We start from the raw sequence: 19,665 nt of genomic DNA on the forward strand, positions 1-19,665 counted from the left end.
AAGTTGCAAAGCCATAGCAGATATGAGCCTATCTGATGAATCTGTGTGTGTCTATCATGGAAGTCTTTAGCAAATTTAGCTGAATATGCATGGGTCACAATGCCAACATGATCAGCATTACAACTAATGTCGTTCCACTGCAAGCTCTAGTCACAAGTTTGGTTTCTGCCAGCAGCTACATATCAGATGAAGGTTTTCCTAGATATAAAAACATTATGGTGTTAGTCATCCTGTCAATTTCATTGCTATTGTCAATTACTGAATGGAGAATATGTCAGTGAACAAGTCATTTCTGAAACCAAATTATAAGCCAAATAATTGTGCAATGGGACAAATGAGTACAGATTCCTCCACCTCCATTTTTCTTTAATCCTACATATTAAATTTCTTTACAAATACTCAAATATGAATCTTCTCATGGTAAAGACTGGTTTGTTTTCTCCATTCTCCATTATTGTCTCAATTCTCCACACTACCAAGTGAAACAATAAATAATGTGTGCATATTTTGACTTAGCTCTGCATGACTACAGTTAATATTCCTATTGTTGTGCAAATAAGAGATGCATATTAGTCTATGTGACTGAGTAAACCTACAAAGAGCTGGCATGCCGAAAGAGATGAACTGCCAGAAGTTTAAAAATCCAACAGGTTGCTTTCCTTTTGTCCAGACCAGTTACACAAGGAGAGCAACCTGTCAAACAGATGATTGTTCGAGTACAAACTGAGTTGACACAAATTCCCAGCAACAACAAAATATTCTTCCAGCTATGACTCTGCCCTGACTGTCTTTCACTTCACCATTCAGACATCCAGTACTACTTACTTGACTTCCATTATTTCCCTCTACACTTTCTCCAACACAAACCCAAACCTAACGTTAGCTCACCCTACAACATAGGGACCTCAAACACATTTCTCTCTCATGAGTAATGCAAGTACAGACAGAAACAAATACTGTTGCAATAGTTCTCTTCTATCAATGTTAAGTTACTGAATTTTCTCAAATTATGAGCTGGTTAGTAACATATATGTAGAGGGCAGGGTAGCAGAATCCCCATTCTATTAAGCAAATGTGGTTCAATATCCAGTCTCAAACTATATGATGAAATTAGCTCTCAAAAGTAGTGGCCCAGGAAAGGAAAACAAAGAGAAGAACCCTTCAGAGTCAACAGGCATCTCAGTGTGGTAGAGGTTGATGTTTACCAGTCAGGAGGTTAGTGGCATGTTACCAAGCCTGAGCATTTGTGAATGTAAGACAAACAAATCTTGGAATGGAAAAAAGTGTTTGTATGAATGTGTGTGTGCCTGGATGAATACGGCTTGTAGTAGGAAATGCTCAGTTAGAGTAGAAAAGCATCATATGAGTACTCGTCCACTTGGGGATTCAATCCTTGGCTTGGCCAAGATACTAACCCCAAGTTGTTCACTGATGCATCCGTGGGAGTATGAACATGTGTAAATGTTTATAGAAAAAGTGCTTGTGTGATGAGCCATGTGGTATAAAGTGCTCCAGAAGAGTAGAAAAGCACTAGTAGCAGAACTCATGACCAAGTTCATCTGTGAGTTTTATCAGTGTACAAGATTCAATTATCCAATCAGTTGGAAAATTACATTAAATAGTTTTGTTTGTTTCAAATACATTCTGAATTGTACTGTTTCATTTTCCACTCTAGTTGAGCACTCAAAGTCCTTTATTCAACATGCCTCATTCACACATGCACGTGTTTTCTACCTAGCATTATTTTTCTTTCTCAGCAAAATCTTACTGTTTATTTCTAACCCAGCATCTACAGCTACAAAGACAAACATTAAGAAAAGCACAAAGGAAATCATTATTTAACCTGCAAAAGAAACTCCCATCGGGTTTCTCCTCAGGCTTCACCAAAATAATGTTGAGTTAAAACAACCAAATGACAAGTATCACTTTCTCATTATCACTTTTTCCTCACATTCTAGTAGGACCAAGTTGTCACTGTAAGTTGTTTGAAATATATGCTCATATCTGGGTAAGAAAGGCCATTGTAAGTTTAAGTTACCACGAGATAGCTTGGAATAAATGCAAAAATAAATACAAATAAGTTGTTATGAGTCAGTGTCATGGAGTCATGTTTTGTACTGTGTGGTTGTTGTCTGTCACACACCAGAGGGTGGCGTAGTTTGTGTTCTATGTTATTGATGTTTTGTGAGTTCCAGGTGGAGGCTGACCATTGGTGGAGCACTGGGAGAGGCCGGCTGTAAATGAGGACCCTTCTGCCCCTGGCTGCTTCCTGCTCCCAATGAGCTGTGGCTGTGTGTGAGACTCTGTTCTCTGGAATGAGAAGCTTTTGCTGTGTTGTGAATAGTTTTGTTGTAAATAGTTGTAAGTATTTTTACTCGGTAGCTGTAGGGCTGAGAAGCTATTTTCTCCTGTTTTTGGTTAGGGAGGCAGATAAGAGACCTGCATTTTCTTTTGGGTTTTCTCCGTGTAGGTGAGTCAGTTTCACTTCATTTATAGAGAGTTTTGTTTGTTGTTTTGGCCATGCTCACCCTGACGCCCGCTACCTTTTGGAATTTAATAAACTGACTGGTTATGTAACTCTGTGGCAGTTTTTGGTTTGTTTTCCTTGAGAGCAGGAGTGTGAGGACATTCTCTCTTTTCTTTTTATTTTCCTTGTGTTGTGCACCGGTTTCCCCTGGGCTGGGGTGTAACAAAGTTCACAGGTTTTAAACAGTTAGAGCTCTGTAAATGGGCCCCGTACTTGGATACATTTTGCTAATCCTTTATTCTGATGGACAGATTAACAACCTAACTAGAAGTTTCTGATCTTTATGTTTAGTTGGCCTGATCCACACCAGACACTGGTTCAGTGTCCAGGCTCTCATATAACTACTGTTAATATTTTTGCATTTTATATTCACTTTCAGTGCTGTGTCCTGAAATCAAAGAGATGGATGTTAATAGCTTTGCTCAAAATTCTAGTACTGCTGAAATGTAATGGGAAAATGTTGTTTGTAGTGTGTTTAACTATCCCTTTGATTAAAGATCTTGTATATACTGTAAATATTAACGACCTTTTGCATGTACCATTTTCTGTGGAGAAAATAAACCACAATGCATTAAATTGAAAAAAACAAACAAAACAAAAAAAGCTGACTGACTCACCTTTCCTCCTACAGTGGCAGACTTGGCATGATGTTTGAACACATGTTCAGGGTCTTTATGATACGCCTTCAAGAAGGAGTTGGGGGTGATGTTTCTAGAAGCAAAAGATTTGCATGATGTGACAAATCAATGTGTGCAACAACTTCTACAAAAGGTATACTGAATCAGTTTTGACACATGTGAAACGCATTATTAAATATTTAGCTTAAGTTGTGGTATGCTGAAATCGCTGAGTAGTAATTAAATGGATCAGACATGTTGTTTGGTCAAAACAGGTCTCATGGCTGTGCAGCGTATATTTTAAAATAAAGGGGTGGTCTAAATTTTGTTTGTGAGAACAGTTTTATTTAGTTTATCGTTGTGATGTTCAGCATGCAATTGTTAACATTTTGCTGTCTATTTCAATCCAGTTACTGTTGATATATGAGGCAAATTGATTTCCTTTTGCTGCCTAAACCTAAAACGCTGAGAAGTCGTTTTGTAGAAGGTGGGAGGCTCTGTAACTGAAAGGAGATGATATTGAGAGTGCCATTATCTCTAGGTACAGCAGGGGATGGAGGATACAAACCATTTAGAGCACGACATGAAGTGTATGCTTTTTTTGAATGATGAAGCCTTTTAACCTCAGGGTTCTTAATCCTTTTGAATTTGACAAGAAGCAAAAAGTGTAGCTGCCAGACTGAGTATGTAAGGTTTAGTGCTAAAAACAAGATTAAGGAAAACTATGTATCAATTAAAGATGGCAAAAGTGAAAAAGATGTTTCCTCAATTTACAATTGACACAAATCTTTTCATATAACAAAACACAGTGACAGATAATCTGAATTTGTTAATGAGTAAAAAGGACAGAGGGGATTGTGATTTGTTTATAAACAGTTGTGCTGGTAAGTTTACATACCGTGGCAGAATTTGTAATATTTGGGCCATTTTCCAGAGAATATGATTGATAATACAAAACTTTTATTTCAATCATGATTAGTGGTTGGGAGAAACCATTTATTATCAAACATACCCTTTTTAAATCATAATGACAACAGAAACTACCAAAATGACCATGATCAATGTTTATATACCATGAAAGTTTTAATAATAACGGTGACCAGTCCGTGATCTGTTTCCTTGTAATTAGTTTGTGTGTATAAAACGTCAGTGAGTTTCTGGGCTCCTGACAAACCCCCAGTGCTGCACTGATGTTGGATTCTGAGCTACAGGGAAAGCAAAAGAATGATCAAAGGATCTGTGGGAGACGATAGTTGAACTTTATGAAACAGGAAAAATGATATCCAGGCAATTGACAGCATCAATCAGCAGTGTTCAAACAAAGAAGTGGAAAAATTCTTTTGTAATGGAAACAAACATTTCAGCCAAAACTGCCACAAAACTTGTTCGGGATGCAAGAAAAACCCCCACAAATAACTTCAGTTGACATACGGGACTCTCCGGGGAAAAAAAGTGGATTTCAAGATACATAATAGGAAGCACTTAAAGAAAAATGGACTGTGTGACATGAATGATGGACCACATAGTTGCAGTTTCGACACTTCATTATTTGGTTGCTCTTTTCTCTAACACTCGGCCGCAGCTTTTCAGCTGCTAGCCACACACAAAACAACAACGCATGTCCTAGTACATTCTTTAATAGGGGAGACGTAATTGGCTGATGGAGCTCCAGTGTGTCTCAGCCTCCCTGCAAGCCACACCCCGCCACATACTCCCATCGCCCAACCTAGCCCGGGGAGCCGTCTGGCCTAGCCTATTCCATCCCTCTGCGGACGGTAAGTGGGGACTGGCCATGATCATCTGTGTCCCGGCCCATAGACCAGCAGCAAGGATGAGTCGGATCAGGGGGCCGACCGTGTACCCAGATCCTCCTTTTACAGAAATAACAGCCTCTAAATGCTTCCTATGGCTTCCAATGAGAGTCTGGATTCTGGTTGAAGGTATTTTGGACCATTCTTCTTTACAAAACATCTCCAGTTCAGTCAGGTTTGATGGTTTCCAAGCATGGACAGCCGCTTTAAGTCACACCATAAATTTTCAATAATATTCAGGTGTTGGGACTGAGATGGCCATTTCAGAATGTTGTACTTGTTCCTCTGCATGAATGCCTTAGTAGAGTTTGAGCAGTGTTGAGGTTCATTATCTTGTTGAAAAATCCGGGCCTGGCGCAACTTCAACTTCACTGATTGTGTGAATGTGGTGAGGCATTGTGTTCCTGTTTCTCTTTAAACTTTATTCTTCTACCTTATTCTAGTTGCTCCGTTTCTTTGCCGCTTAACTACTCCCTCAGTTTTCAGCCGATTGCCACCATTCAAATATTTAAACTGTTCTGCTATTTCTGCTAATGCCAGCTATGTCCTTTGGTGCTCACAACTTTTCTACTTTTTGAGATATTAAGCTTTTTATGCCACTTTTTGGCCCATTTGATGAAAGAGACCACATTTTCAGTGTGATCACCAGTTTAGCTTGCTGGGCTGAGCCATGTTTTAGCTCAGTGAGATAAGCAGCCGTTTTCAGAGCGGGAGGCCAGGGTTAGAATCCCGCTTATGGCAACATTTTTTTCATTAAACAGTTCAAGTTTTTTAACTCTTTTCAACACAAATTCTACCTTCTTCACCCCTTTTCAGCTGTTTTCAGTTCCTTCGCCTCTTTTTAGCACAATTTTCAGTTTCTTCATCTCTTTTTTCAGCACAATTCAGCTTCTTCTGCGCAGTGCACATTTTTTCTCTCATCATATCTTTGTTTTGGGACTGGAACTGGTTTGGCTCAGTGGGATGAGCAGCTGCCGAGAGACCCAGTGATGAAGGTTCGAATCCTACCTGTGGCGGTTGCCGCACATCTTCCCTGCTTGCATGCACACTGCTTTCTTGACACTCTGCAGCGTACCCTTTCAAATATAGCCATCTTCGGCAAGCAGTTCAGCTTCTACACATCTGTTCAGCAGATAATTCTGCTTCTTCAGCTTTTTTCAGCAGATTCCACTACACGGCATTCACACTGCATTTTTGCAGGAAATGCAACTTTTTCTAATTCTTGATTCTGTCACTGATCTTCTGCATCACTTTCCCATACAGCATTTCCTTGTGCAAAGTGCACTGAATAGTTGAACGATGCACAGTGACACTATCTGCAGCAAGATGATGTTGTAGGTCTTTGGAGCTGGTTGGTGGCTTGACTATGACCATTCTCACCATCCCTCGCCTCTGCTTATCTAAGATTTTTCTTGACTTGCCACTTCGGGTCTTAACTTGAACTGTGCCTGTGGTCTTCAACATCCTCACTATGTTCCTCACAGTGGAAACTGACAGCTGAAATCTCTGAGATAGCTTTTTGTATCCTTCCCCTGAACCATGATGTTGAACAATCTTTGTTTTCAGGTCATTTGAGAGTTGTTTTGAAGCTCCCATGTTGCCACTCTTCAGAGAAGATTGCAAAGAGGAGAAAAACGTGTAATTCAGTACAAAAGAAATTTCAGCTCTCACAAACTATTCCAAATTGCAAAACGCTTACCTATGTCTCTAACAAAACCACTCTAACTTTGTAAAAATAGGAAAGATTTCTGTTTTTCACTATCTACTATAGAATTGATTTGTTTTTTAAACAACCTAACTCCAAAGAGTCTAACAGACACATTTCTCACTTTATCATATAAAAAAAACCCCAGTTAAATATGTAATGTTTTTTACACTGACAGAAAGGGGAGTGTCACTGGTGCTGCCTGCTTAAGATCAAAGTGGGCTGCATGTGTACATGATGTAAAATTAGTTTAACACCCCTGATTGTTTGTGTTGTGATTATAAATTTTTATATAGATGGTTTCACCCAACCCCTAACCACGAGCGAGTAAAAAGTTTTTCCATTAGCATTCATATTCTCTAAAACAAAAAAATGGCCCAAAAAAGTCACAAATTCTGACAGGGTATGTAAACTTATGAGCACAACTATGTAATTGTGTATATCATTCTCTTTACCACCCTCACCTAATATCCTCCAGGTCATAGTAAACATTGCGGGTGGTATCTTTGATGTAGATGGCCATGTTTGGAGACTGCAGCATCTTCATGGTGAGCTGTTGAGGGAAAGCGGTAACAAACAAAGCCCGAAGAGCATCCTGATTGCTGATTTCTGTGGGCACCCAGACTTGCTTTGTTTCCTCCCCATACTGCAGGAACAGCACACCTGACACAACACAAACAGGCAGGAAGAGGGGCCATCAGTCTGTGTCAGAACCGTACAAAGAAACATCTTCAAATCTTAATACGCAAACTGATGAGTGGCAGCTAAAATAAATATTTTTGATGTTTATTTTAATATATTTAGCCATATACAACATAAGAATGCTAATCCACAACAAAATCTTTAAATTAAATAGGGTACAGGTGCTTGCTTCTCAATGGCTTATGAAGCAGACAGCTTATAAACTAAACCTTCAAGCTCCAACACAAGAGCTTGCAGGTGAAGTGTGAAGTATGAATAGATTCATGTTGAGAGATTATTTAAATCCCAGTGATTCACGAGCTATCCTATGCACTCAATTTGTCTCATATGCATACTGTCATGGTCCACATGACCCAGCGTTTTGTGTTTCATTTTGGTATCATCTTATGTTTTGTATTAATTCTTAGGGTTTGGTTCTTGTGTTTAGTGTTTTAGTGTGCTCCCTCCTGTGCTCTGTTCGTGTCCCTGAGTTAGTGTTGTAGAACAGTTTGTGAATTTCCTGTTTTACTTTGAAGGTCTGTGTCTCGTTGTGTCTATTAGGTTCAGCTGTGTTCCCCTCTGGTGTGTCATTCCCTAATTACCTTGTGTGTTTTTACAGTGTGTGCCTGCCTGTGATCCTTGTCGGTTCGTCTGTGTTATTCAGTGTTTCTCCGCGTCTCTCTGCCCTGCTTCCTCCGTGTCATCTCCGTGTATCATCCTGTGTCCTTATGTTTTCAGGGTTGTTTATTAGTTTTTCCCAGTCTAGGCTTTAGTAGCTCCCTGTTCCTTATTTCCTCTTTTTGTACTTCGTCGTCACTGTAAATAAACACTCACTCGCACCCCTGCCAGTTCGTGCATTTTGGGTCCTTTTCTCGTAACACCATACGACTGCTGCCCCAGCCGTGACACATACTTAGTTACGGACCTACAGGCCTTTTAGCTGTGAGATGACTGAGCTAACCACTGCAACACTGTCTATCTAACAGAAATGCTACTAGGAGAAACCTCAGCAGTCAAATTAGCTGCCAGGATTAATGTTAATTCAGTTGGTAACTTGATAAAATGAAACTTGTTTTAAAGGGATTTCTGCAGCTACAACTCTAATGCCTCCAACTGAGTAATGCTTGACACGCTTGATTAGCAAGCAAAAGGTTGCTGGTTTGATTCCAGTGGGGGACACAAATGCCTTTATTTGTGTTAAGAAGAAAATCGGATGTAAAGTTCTTCACCCTTGTTCAGAACTGTAGTATCAAACTTGTTCTTGAAAAGCAGTACACTCTTTCCCCCACTCTACAACACTGTGTTAAACAGTCTGGTTAAAGAATTAATACATATCCTGACTTCTACAGGTATATCATCTGAAACATCTGCCTTTCCATTTTTCATCCTCTTCATAGCTGCCCTCACTTCCCACTTACTAATCCTCTCCACTTCCTGATTTATTCATTTCTCCCTAGTGCAATAGCAGCATGAAACCCTGTGTGAGAGGGAAGGGGCGGAGCATGGACAGCGAGGTTAGGAGTCTCACGGTTTTCTGACCGTGTGCACAGGTAGTTCTGGATAACTGCTTATTTTTTGGAACTTCCATGCTTATTTAGGAAGGAGTTCATTGTTACATCTTCAGTTTGTAATACATAAACAGTCTTCAAATCATAATGCAACTGGAAGCATTTCTTTTGGAAACCAGGAACACAAGACTCCTTTTTTAAACTTTGTTTATTGGAAATTACCCTACATAGAGTTTCAAAAGTTCTGTTAAGTGACGTGGCGCTAAACAATTGAGACTCTTAAAAACAAGTTATAACATTTTAAAGTGGATACTGAAACGGACTTGAAGCCAGTGTTAGGATGCCAGTATAGGTGTAATGTGATCACACCTTTTCTTTCCTGTCAAAAGGCAAACATCTGCATTTTGAACACTGAAGTAAGAACTGATCAGAGCCAACATATAAAGAGTTACAGTAATTAAGATGACAGGTAATAAAAGCGAGGCAGGCCTTCACCTTACTGAGGAGCCTTAGTTAAAAGAAACTTGTCTTAACAGCTGAGCTGATCTGTTTATCAAATTTTAAAGCACTGTTGAAAGTCACACCAAGGTGCCTTGCAACCAGATGACAGTAAGACACTAAAGGACCAATAGCGCTGTCATACCCATGTAACAGATTGGGTTGCCCAAAAGTTTATTTCCTCACGACTGTACATCTCTGGGACAGTTCACTAGTGCCTGGTTAGAAATATGGCTGTTGGTTTGTATACGCAAATACAAATGTATTTGAACACAGTGTCCAAATACATTTGAACACTAACTGTGTTCAAATGTATTTGGACATTGACACAAGTTTTGTTTTTTTTCTGTTTACTGAAACATATTCCAATTAGAGCTGGGCGATAGAACGATAACGATATGTATCGCGATATAACTTTTACTCGATAGAGAAATTAAGCTATCGCGATAGACCTCACCGCTCTTGTCCTCAAAGAAAAAAAAAAAAAAAAAAAAAGGTCAGCCAATCCAAATCAAGTAGCGCAGAGCCGAACCAATCACAGCCGCAGCGTCACGTCGCGTGACTTGTTACGTACAGCACAAGTGCCAAGCCGCACATGTGTTTGTTTGGGAAGCAGCCAGCGGGTAATGGAGGAAATGAGTGTGCCGACTAGAAAAATCAACCGAGCGTGACCGAAGAGAAAACAGATGATGGTTCCAATGCCGGAGAGATTGTCGAACGGAAGAGCCATAGAAGTTCCGTAGTGTGAAGGTATTTCGGCTATTTCAAGTCTGACAAAAAACAGAGTAGCGTGCACTGTAAATTGTGCCGAAAGCAAGTCTGGAAATACAATAAACTGGTGCATGCGTCACACTGTGCGCCACGTTATTGTTTCGGTGAAATGAATTTCTACAATACTGTTACTGTTAATTCTACTCTCTGCAGTGTTTAAATGCTTACATATACACACAGTTACTGTCCGTCCACACACACGACTCTGTTCTGCTTCTATGCCCCAGCTTTGTTTACTTTTTCCACCGAGGCTTCTAGACTTCTGATTGGCCAACATTTCGGCACGGTTAGGAATCTAGCGCTACCTGCTGCTTTGGCATGTTCATAGCAGCGTTTTCCTTCATTTCTGCCTTTATGTGTGGACGGGATTATTTTTTAAAACGAAAACGGAAAATCTCCGTTTTCAAAAATACCCGTGTACGTGTGGACGTAGCCTCAGTCTCTGACTGGAAGCGCTAATTCGTCATTCGGCTTTTGTCAGACTAAAGTAACTGTTAAAACTGTTTGAAAAGCTCAGCTATACAACAAGGAGAGATTGAGAATTTCCTTTTAGTTCTCAGTTTATTTGATATTGACAAAAGTTAGTCAGTTTTGTCTGTTCTTCTGTAAAACAAACTAAGATTTATTTTTAGAATTAATATTTTGTTTCTAAGTGGAATTGACAATTTAGTCTGTTTCGTTTGTTCTATTTTGAAACTTAAACGCGTTAGCGGCTGCCTTTTGTGTAGTTTGCAATATTTGCCTTTATTTATCTGAAAAAGTCTCATGTTCCTTAAGTACATCTACCCTGTTGAACTTATTATGGGAAATAAATATTTAAATAAAAACAAGCTGCTGATTATTTCACATTTTACTTGTGAGCAACAGCACATTTAAATCTTACAAATATAGTTATTTGGCTTATATCATGATAGATATCGTTATCGCCTGAAATGAAAAAAACATATCGTGATATGAAAAAATCTCATATCGCCCAGCTCTAATTCCAATTATAGTTATATAATGGGCATGGATATGTTTACACTCTCAGCTTTCATTTAAGTCTACACTCAAATTGGATGAAGAGTTTAGGAGTTTCAGCTCATTAACATGTTCCACCCTCTTTTTACAGGGACCAAAGTACAGTGGCCCCTCATTTATTGCGGGAGTTACATTCTAAAAGTAACCTGCGATAGGTGAAATCTGCGAACTAGTCAGCTTTATTTTTAACAATTATTATAGATGTTTTAAGGGTTTAAAACCTCTCACTACACACTTCTCAGACAAGCATGAACATTTTCTCTCTAGTTTAAACAGCCTCAAAGTTCAAACCTTCGTAGAAAAATAAGTCCAGTATTATAGAACGAAACCAAACATCAAACCCTGTTTTCAGGTCCAAAACATGGGAATAGAGCAACCATTGATTGACAATGGTCTATAGCCAATCAGGACGCAGAACACAATGCGCTGTAAAAAAAAAAAAAAAAAAAAAAAAAGAAAACAAGAAAGAAAAAAGAAAAAAGAAAAAAGGAATGCAAAATTTTAGGAAACTAATTTTGCAAGGCCGCAAAAGGTGAACTGCGTTACAGTGAGGGACCAATTGGAAAATTTACTTAAAGGCTATTTCATGGGCAGGTGTTGGCAATCCCTTCATTATGACATCATCAAATTATCAACTGAAAGCTGCTGCAGTAGAGGCCTGGGAGAGTCAGGAGGAAACTGACTCAGTTTCAGGAGGACATCTAGTGATGTCCATGAGTTCAAGACTTAAGGCTGTCATTGTCAGCAAAGGATTTTCAACCAAGTATTAGAAATGAACATTTTATTTTCAGTTATTTAATTGTCCAATTACATTTGAGCCCTTGAAATGAAGGGACTGTGTTAAAAATACTTTAGTTCCTCACATTTTTATGACATCTTTTTCAACCCACAGAATAAAAGCTAAAGTCTGCACATCAACTCCGTCTGAGTTGTTTCATTTAAAGTTTATTGTGGTAATGTACAGAGCCATGCACACCACTGCATCCTTATGCTGTGGTGTTCCTCAAGGCTCTGTGCTTGGCCCAATGTTATTCTCATTATACATGCCCCTCTAGACTTAATCTTTGAAAAATATAACATTTGCTCCATCGTTGCACTGCTTTCTCAAGTGCATGAGAGAAGTCAGAGAATTGCTTTTGGGCAATTCCCTTATCCTGAATGAAAAGAAAACGGCAATTGTAGTGTTTGGCAACCATACCCCATGGGACATATTAGCTGATACCTTTGGTTCCTTTGTCACTTCTCTCTCTGACTCGGTTAGTGACCTAGGTGTCCTGCTGGATAGCTCTTTCAAATTTAACAAACAAGTGTCCTCAGTAATCAAATCTAGCTTTTACCAACTGCGCCTTATTGCTAAGGCTAAGCACTATGTCCCTCATAAAGATCTTAAAAAACTCATTCATGCTTTTGTGACATCTAGATTGGATTATTGTAATTCTCTCTAATTTGGTCTTCACTCTGCTCTCCTTCACAGACTTCAGCTTGTCCAGAATGCTGCAGCTCGCCTCCTGACTGGTACTAGAAAGCATACCTCTATCACCCCTGTTCTTGCGGATTTGTATTGGTTATCCATAAAATATCATATTGAATTTAAAATATTGTTGCTCACCTTTAAAATTATAAATAATTTAGCCCCTAGCTATCTGGTCGATCTCCATAGTCCACATGTCCCTGGGCGAGCCCTCAGGTCTTCAGCCCAATTACTCCTGGCTCAGCCTAGATCTAGACTTAAATCTAGGGGAGACCGTGCTTTTGCCCTGGTTGCACCTAACCTGTGGAACGACCTTCCCATTGCTATCCGTGCGTCAGACTCCATTTTATCTTTTAAATCCAGTTTAAAAACTCACTTATTTAACCTAGCTTTTCCATCTAGTTGGTGTCCCTATTTTATATTTGGCTCAATTTTTTTATCTATGTACTTTATCTTTTAGCAATATCTGCTCTTGGTAACTTTATTCCTGTATAATTAGTGCACTCAACCTGCTGACATTTGTGGTACTTTGTTAATCGTCTTTTATTTAACCATGTCTTTATTTTCCTGTTTCGATTGTAAAGCACTTTGGTGTACCGCTGGTTTTTTAAATGTGCTATATAAATAAAGTTGTACTGTATTGTATAAAATCAGAAAAAAATTGTCTCTGTTCAAATATATTTGGTCCTAACTGTATATCTGGAGGTCATCTGCAAAGCAATGAAAGGACATTATGCTTTTTATAAATGGACCCCACGGGGAAGCAAATATAAAGAGAAAAGAATGGGCCCCAGTAGAAAACCCTGAGGTACTCCACAGTAGAGCAGGGCGATATGGCCAAAAATATTTATGCGATAACGATATAACTGATGATATAATTGATGTGAGACAAAATACAAAATACAACTCCACAACTTTACTAGCGCAAAAAACCCATCCATTTATTTTCTATGCTGTTTTTTTTAATGTGTGTGTGTGTGTGTGTGTGTTTATTGTATCATTATGTCTTCTAAAAGTAAATGTTTTAAAGAGAGATGGAAGTGATCTGGGAATATGGTATTTTATCATAAATTGGATCCTGACAGCATTTTCATGACCATATTTTCCATACAGCTTCTGCAGGATATTCATATGTGTTGTCCAAATCAGTTAAGAAGCAAACTATTTCATACAGTGTTATTGAACAGATTTATTTAGATGTGTCTACATACCTAACGGCCAACCTCTTGTCTGACCACTTGAGCGGCCTACAGGTAGACTTGCTCTAGCCTTAGAGCCCCTTGTAAAGGCAGCAGATAGGGGTATCATCTCTCCACCAGACATGCTACTTGAAACCAGCCTGTTCTGCTCTTTCACCAAGTGTGGGACACCAGCACCTTGGGGACTGTCAACAAACCAGGGACTCCTTACCTGGATTGAAAGAAAAAGCAAAAGGATTATGATTATGGGAGAGAGGAGAAAATGGTAAAAAAAAATTATTAAAAGTGCTTCCACTACTAATCAAATCTTATGTTAAGGGACATCCATCCATCCATTCGCTTCCGCTTATCCTTTTCAGGGTCGCGGGGGGCGCTGGAGCCTATCCCAGCTGTCATAGGGCGAGAGGCGGGGTACACCCTGGACAGGTCGCCAGTCTGGGGCGACACATAGGGACAGACAACCATTCGCACTCACATTCACTCGCACATTCACACCTAGTGGCAATTTGGATTATCCAATTAACCTATCCCCACAAGCTGCATGTCTTTGGATGGTGGGAGGAAGCCGGAGTACCCGGAGAGAACCCACGCAAACACGGGGAGAACATGCAAACTCCACACAGAAAGACCCCGGCCTGATGGTGGAATTGAACTCAGGACCTTCTTGCTGTGCGGCAACAGTGCTAACCACCGTGCCACCGTGCTGCCTCATGTTAAGGGACATATATATCCATATATATTAGGGCTGTCAAAATTAACACGTTAATGCAGCTTAATCCATCATCATGACTAATCTGATTACATTTTTTATCTTGGCACATGCGCAAATGGGCAGTTGATCTGGTAGTAACGGCCAGAAGAACCAGTCAACTCAATATGGAAGATGATAAACAGCACATTGGCTCGTTTGATAGAAAATTTTAATTACAACAACAAGACAGAACAGTTGACCGACATAAAGTACTATGCACATTGTGCAGGAAGTTATTTTCTTTTTACCGAAGCACTTCCAGGGTAAAAATATCACACAAAGCATATGCTACTCGGGGATGCTGCTAGCACTTTGGCTAACGTGTCGCCCAGCTTGTGGCAAACCACTCTCACGGAGCATTGGGGCCTCAGTAAGTCTACCTCAGACAAATTGACAGACACAACTGGCAAGTAGATTGCACCAAACTGCAAAACTATTAATATCGTCGAGGACACAGCCCTTACAAAGGTTTTGCAAGTTGCCTTTCGAGATGCATTGTACAAGGCTCCAACAACAAGCACAATAATGTCAAAAATTAATGGGCTCTAAGACACTGGAAAGGAAAAAACAAGAGAATTTAGCTGCAGCCAAACATGTCACCCTGTCAGGTGTCAGGTGGGAAATTCACAACTGTAGGGATTGATTGTCCACGAAACTCAACAGCTGCAGCTAAACCTTTGCCATTTGAGCATATGCCTTGTTGCATCACTGTGAGTGTTGGTGACAGTGGATTTGTCCAGGTTTCAGAAAATTGTTGGTCAATTCAAACATATTCCAACCAACGTCCCAGAGCTGGAAACACGACAAACAACCCTGGGGGAGCAGAAGGAGCCATTGATCCAGCAGAGCCACAAACTTGTGATGCTGATGCCACAAGAAAGAAATAAAAAAATTTTTTTAATTAATTGATTAAAGAAAATCCATTTCTTGTTTTAATAACCATTTTGTTCTTCTTCCATCTCTTCCTCTGTCTGTGTGTTTTCACTACAGGTATGTAACTGAGATTCTGGGTGGGGAATCCTATATTTCCTGCTCAGTGGTACTGCCTGCCCTCTCCCACTTGCATCATGTGATGGAAACCTCTAATGATGACTCTGCATATGTAACTAGGTTTAAAACAGCATTCCAAGAACACCTAACCTCCCACCAAGAAAACTTTATCAACAATGATTGTCTCAAGATTGCCACAGCTTTGGATGCTCGATGGAAGTGCCTCCCCAAGAGTGACAGAGAGAGGGTGTGGCCCACACTTGGAAGACTGCTGCATGATCAATCCCCACCTCAGACTTGTGAAGATAAGCCACCCAAGAAAATGAGTCTATTACAGATGAATCAGATGAGGAGTTTCTGCCTGACAGAATCATGCACTTGATTCTGTAGCTCATTCAGGAGCTGGTGACAAGCTGGCACTGCTGGCTTGCAAATATCTGGCCACTCCTGCAACCACTGTTCTGTGTGAGAGACTGTTCTCAGTTGCAGGCAACACTGTAAATCAGAAGCGGTCAGCTCTCCTCTCGGACAATGTAAACAAGTTAGTTTGTCTCAGTAACAGGGCCACATTAATGTGGATAAATGTTTGCAGAAAGTTTTTTGTAAACATGAATGTTAAGATGTTCAATAAACATGTTCTGTAGGGCTGTTCGATATAACGATCTACAGGGTGGGCCTTTATATAGATACACCGTAACAACATGGGAATGGTTGGTGATATTAAAGTCCTGTTTGTGGCACATTAGTATATGTGAGGGGGCAAACTCCTCAAGATGGGTGGTGACCATGGTGGCCATTTAGAAGTCGGCCATCTTGGATACAACTTTTGTTTTTTCAATAGGAAGAGGGCCATGTGACACATCAGACTTATTGGTTCACAAGAAAAACAATGGTGTGCTTGGTTTCAACGTAACTTTATTCTTTACCGTCGTTGTTGCGAACCACAACGCATAAAAACAGGCGCTTGTCCGTCCGTAGTGTGGTTATATTAAATATAAGAGAAAGAGAGAAGTTTAAGAAATGAATATAGCCACTACAGTGACATCAAAACCATGAAAAAATATTGCCGTAAAGAGTTTATTTTGCGACACCACGAAACAAACGACAGCGTAAAATGAAACGATAGACGTTTTTATATCGTCATCCGATATATATCGTTATATCGAACAGCCCTACTCCAGAGTTCACTTTTTAATTTACTCGATTACTTCTCCACACTCTGGACTCTTTGCTCAGTTCAGCTATGGTTCCCCTGTTGCTCTGTATGGACAGCAACCCATGCATTTCTCCATGTAATCTGCTCTGTCATGGCTCAATATTCCACCTGAGATCTGCTCAGCTTGCAGTACTGATTCATCTTTTATCTAGCTACAGTCCATTAGCTGCTACATTCACAATAATGGTGTGATGTTGTCTGGGCGGGCCTTCCCCACACCGGACCTACATGAAGACCGAAAACAAAGAAACAATGTATGTATGCACAATTAAGTTAATTCATAACTTAATGAATTAACAACATAATAAAACATAAAGTAACATGTGACTGAATATTTGCTTTAATTTGCTGAATGTTTGATTTTGCTGGCAACATAGTGTTTACACAAAGAAACCTGGGATAGTCAGTGCAGCAATGTTATTCTGACAATAACAAATCATAGTAAATAAATATATGGAGAGAATAATGTGCTTAATGTGCAAAAAGTCAATACTTCTGGGACAAGTTGAAAGTTTTACGACTGCTCATCCACTTTGTCACACAGGGCACCAGAACCATTGTCTCCTGTGGGCTGCAAGCTGGGGGCCTCTATGGATTGTGTGTTAGTTTATCCAGTAATTGCCAGATGACATTGGAATCTGGGAGTTTAGAGGCTGGGTCAGCTCAATGCCTCTCCTTTGTGTGCCCCTAGCTGTTTCTGGGCAGGGTTTTTGGTGCACTGTGTCAAAGCAATCTGGGAAGCCATAGTTTACTCTACTGACTTATCTTAGGAGACAATAGCGATTATGTGGCAGTATGCAATGTATTTTCAGTTGAAAACATTGGAAGCCAACACTATCATGCTGCAGGTACTGGGAGTCTCCCTACAGCCTAGAAGCTAGTCTCTGGTACCTTCTCAGTTTCACCTGGACACAGGTCCCGGTTCCCCTCCAAAGCAGCACAAACAAAGTCATAACACAAAAGAGAAAAAAATATCAAAATTGACAAAGGCAGACCACATAAAACTACATTGTTGGCTGCATACAGTTGTTATCTTATGTTAACCCACAATCGTCGAACTTCTTTCATCTACGTGAAATTCTCAGAGAGTGAGAAGAGGCTGCAGGTCAGACTCAAACCCTGAATGCATCTCTTAAAAATATGATGGGGGGGGGGGCAATGTTATTTTTGTATGACTGTGTTATGAATGACTATTCTATTTTAATAATCGGATGACTGCTCAAGATAGGAGATTAAAATTTTAGGGTCCACGAGAGAGAAAAGCACACCAGGACATCAGAGGAGACAGAATAAGAAATACATAAAACATCATTAAAAAGTCTTGTAAGACAAGATTCCCTTTTGTAATGTGATTTAATGCTATTTTAGCATGTTTAAATAATTTGGGACTGAACCTTTCCACAGAAAAGTGTTTATAATTATTAAAATTCAATAGAATAAAACTTATAATAAAATTCAATGCAAACAAAAGAGTAGTCTAGAAGGAAGGACATAATGAAGGTTTAACCATCAGTCTGTCTCTCTGACATTACAGGAAACAACCTGCATTCCAGCTGCATCATCAGCAGGGCACACAGCCAAAGACATAAATCACACAAAAACACACAAAGATAATAATTCAATATGACCAATAAGAGCTTGTGGCTTTGTGTTTTAAAATTTGAAGTAAAAAATGGCGGATATAATTGCTATGAGACTGTTAATATTCCAAAGGTGTGATATTTCGATAGCGAATAATTACACAATTGTTTGTTTGTGAATGGTATGTTAGTTTGTGCAGAGTCTCTAATGCCCATAGGTGTAAATTTGAAGAGAGACACATTTAAAACACACCGCAGCTTCAAAAAGTCTGAAAATAAAGTAGGTTGAGAGGACAGTAATGTCTTACTGCCCCTGTGCCCCCCACTTACTGGAACAGAAAATAAAAATCTCCCCATACAGCTAACAGCACACTGCAATAATCATAATCCCGGCTCACTGCTTCAGCAGGCTGTTATGGCTATTATGACTCATCTGAGCGCAAACAGACATCCCTGTTGTCATTACAGATCAAACTTGTGAGGAATGCTCACCATTCCTGCGCAAATGTGTCATTTTTCTTAATGCCTGCGTGTGGAAAATAGATATTAGGAAACAGCGTCTTCAGTTCTTTTAGTTCTTTCACCTGGTGGACTCTTCGCCTACAACAGCAGTGCTGGGTCAGAACGGATTCCACCCATTGAATCCCTTAAATGATGGTACCTTTCTGTTTGTGTTGGCTCTCGTCACATGCTGACGTAACAAACAGTGACAGACATCTGGCGCAGACGCTGAATAGCCCGCATAATGACGCGCTGATGGAGCAGCTTGTTGAGCCGGCTCCAAACACTCAGGAGCTTGTGTATCGCAAGTTGAAGGCTAATGTAAAGTTCATATCCTGCTAATCGCTTTGGCTACTTTTACACTAAGTTGTCTTTTAAGTAGTAGAAAAAGAGCGGCTCAGAGGAGCTGTTGGTCTTTACAGATAAATTAGAGGAACTTACCTGGAGGAGATGCTTGGTGTCAGCAGTGCGGTTTTAGAGTTTTAGCACTTCCCAGGTAACTTAGCTCTAAGGGTCAAAATCAAGTCCTGCGGTTTCACGGCAGGTTTAAGGTTCTTTTCTCGGACTTTTGAGACGTCGTAGTTTCTACATGCCGCATGTTTCTCTGCTTGGATCAGGTGCACTGACAAACTCCACCCCTTTCCACCCGTTGCTGTTTCAACACAACTCCACCTTAGCAAATAATGCTGGCTGTACCGGTCTAACTGGGAGATCAGTAGTACTACTCGTGAAATTTATGACAAGCCACAAGACACCTCATGCCCCTTCAGCATTACCACTATAACAACACACATACATCGTTTTAGAAAAGAAAATGCA

At 39.9% G+C, this 19,665-nt stretch overlaps 1 protein-coding gene and 1 long non-coding RNA gene across 4 annotated transcripts in view; one reads left to right on the plus strand and one right to left on the minus strand.

Annotated features, from left to right (window-relative positions):
- Positions 1-19,665, minus strand: part of LOC146554267 (uncharacterized) — a 95,223-nt gene that overhangs the window by 49,521 nt on the left and 26,037 nt on the right. For 2 of the 3 annotated variants that reach the window (XM_085253661.1, XM_085253660.1), the window contains exons 3-5: positions 13,821-14,019; positions 7,125-7,323; positions 3,145-3,238 (exon numbers count right to left, since the gene is read on the minus strand). In XM_085253661.1, the coding sequence (XP_085109787.1) occupies positions 3,145-3,238; positions 7,125-7,323; positions 13,821-14,019 (492 nt within the window). Of the gene's footprint in view, positions 1-3,144; positions 3,239-7,124; positions 7,324-13,820; positions 14,020-19,287; positions 19,458-19,665 lie in introns of those variants that run through there. The other variant, XM_085253662.1, reaches the window with a different exon arrangement.
- On the plus strand, positions 2,170-13,589 carry LOC146554268 (uncharacterized). Its single transcript, XR_014889418.1, has 4 exons — positions 2,170-2,470; positions 3,159-3,298; positions 8,799-8,891; positions 12,613-13,589. It is a non-coding gene; the product is annotated as an uncharacterized LOC146554268 (long non-coding RNA).

This window comes from Mchenga conophoros, linkage group LG18, assembly GCF_057382185.1.
Source record: "Mchenga conophoros isolate Kocher_MC1m ecotype Shallow Benthic linkage group LG18, M_conophoros_male_GT1.1, whole genome shotgun sequence".
Classification (NCBI taxonomy): Eukaryota; Metazoa; Chordata; class Actinopteri; order Cichliformes; family Cichlidae; genus Mchenga; species Mchenga conophoros.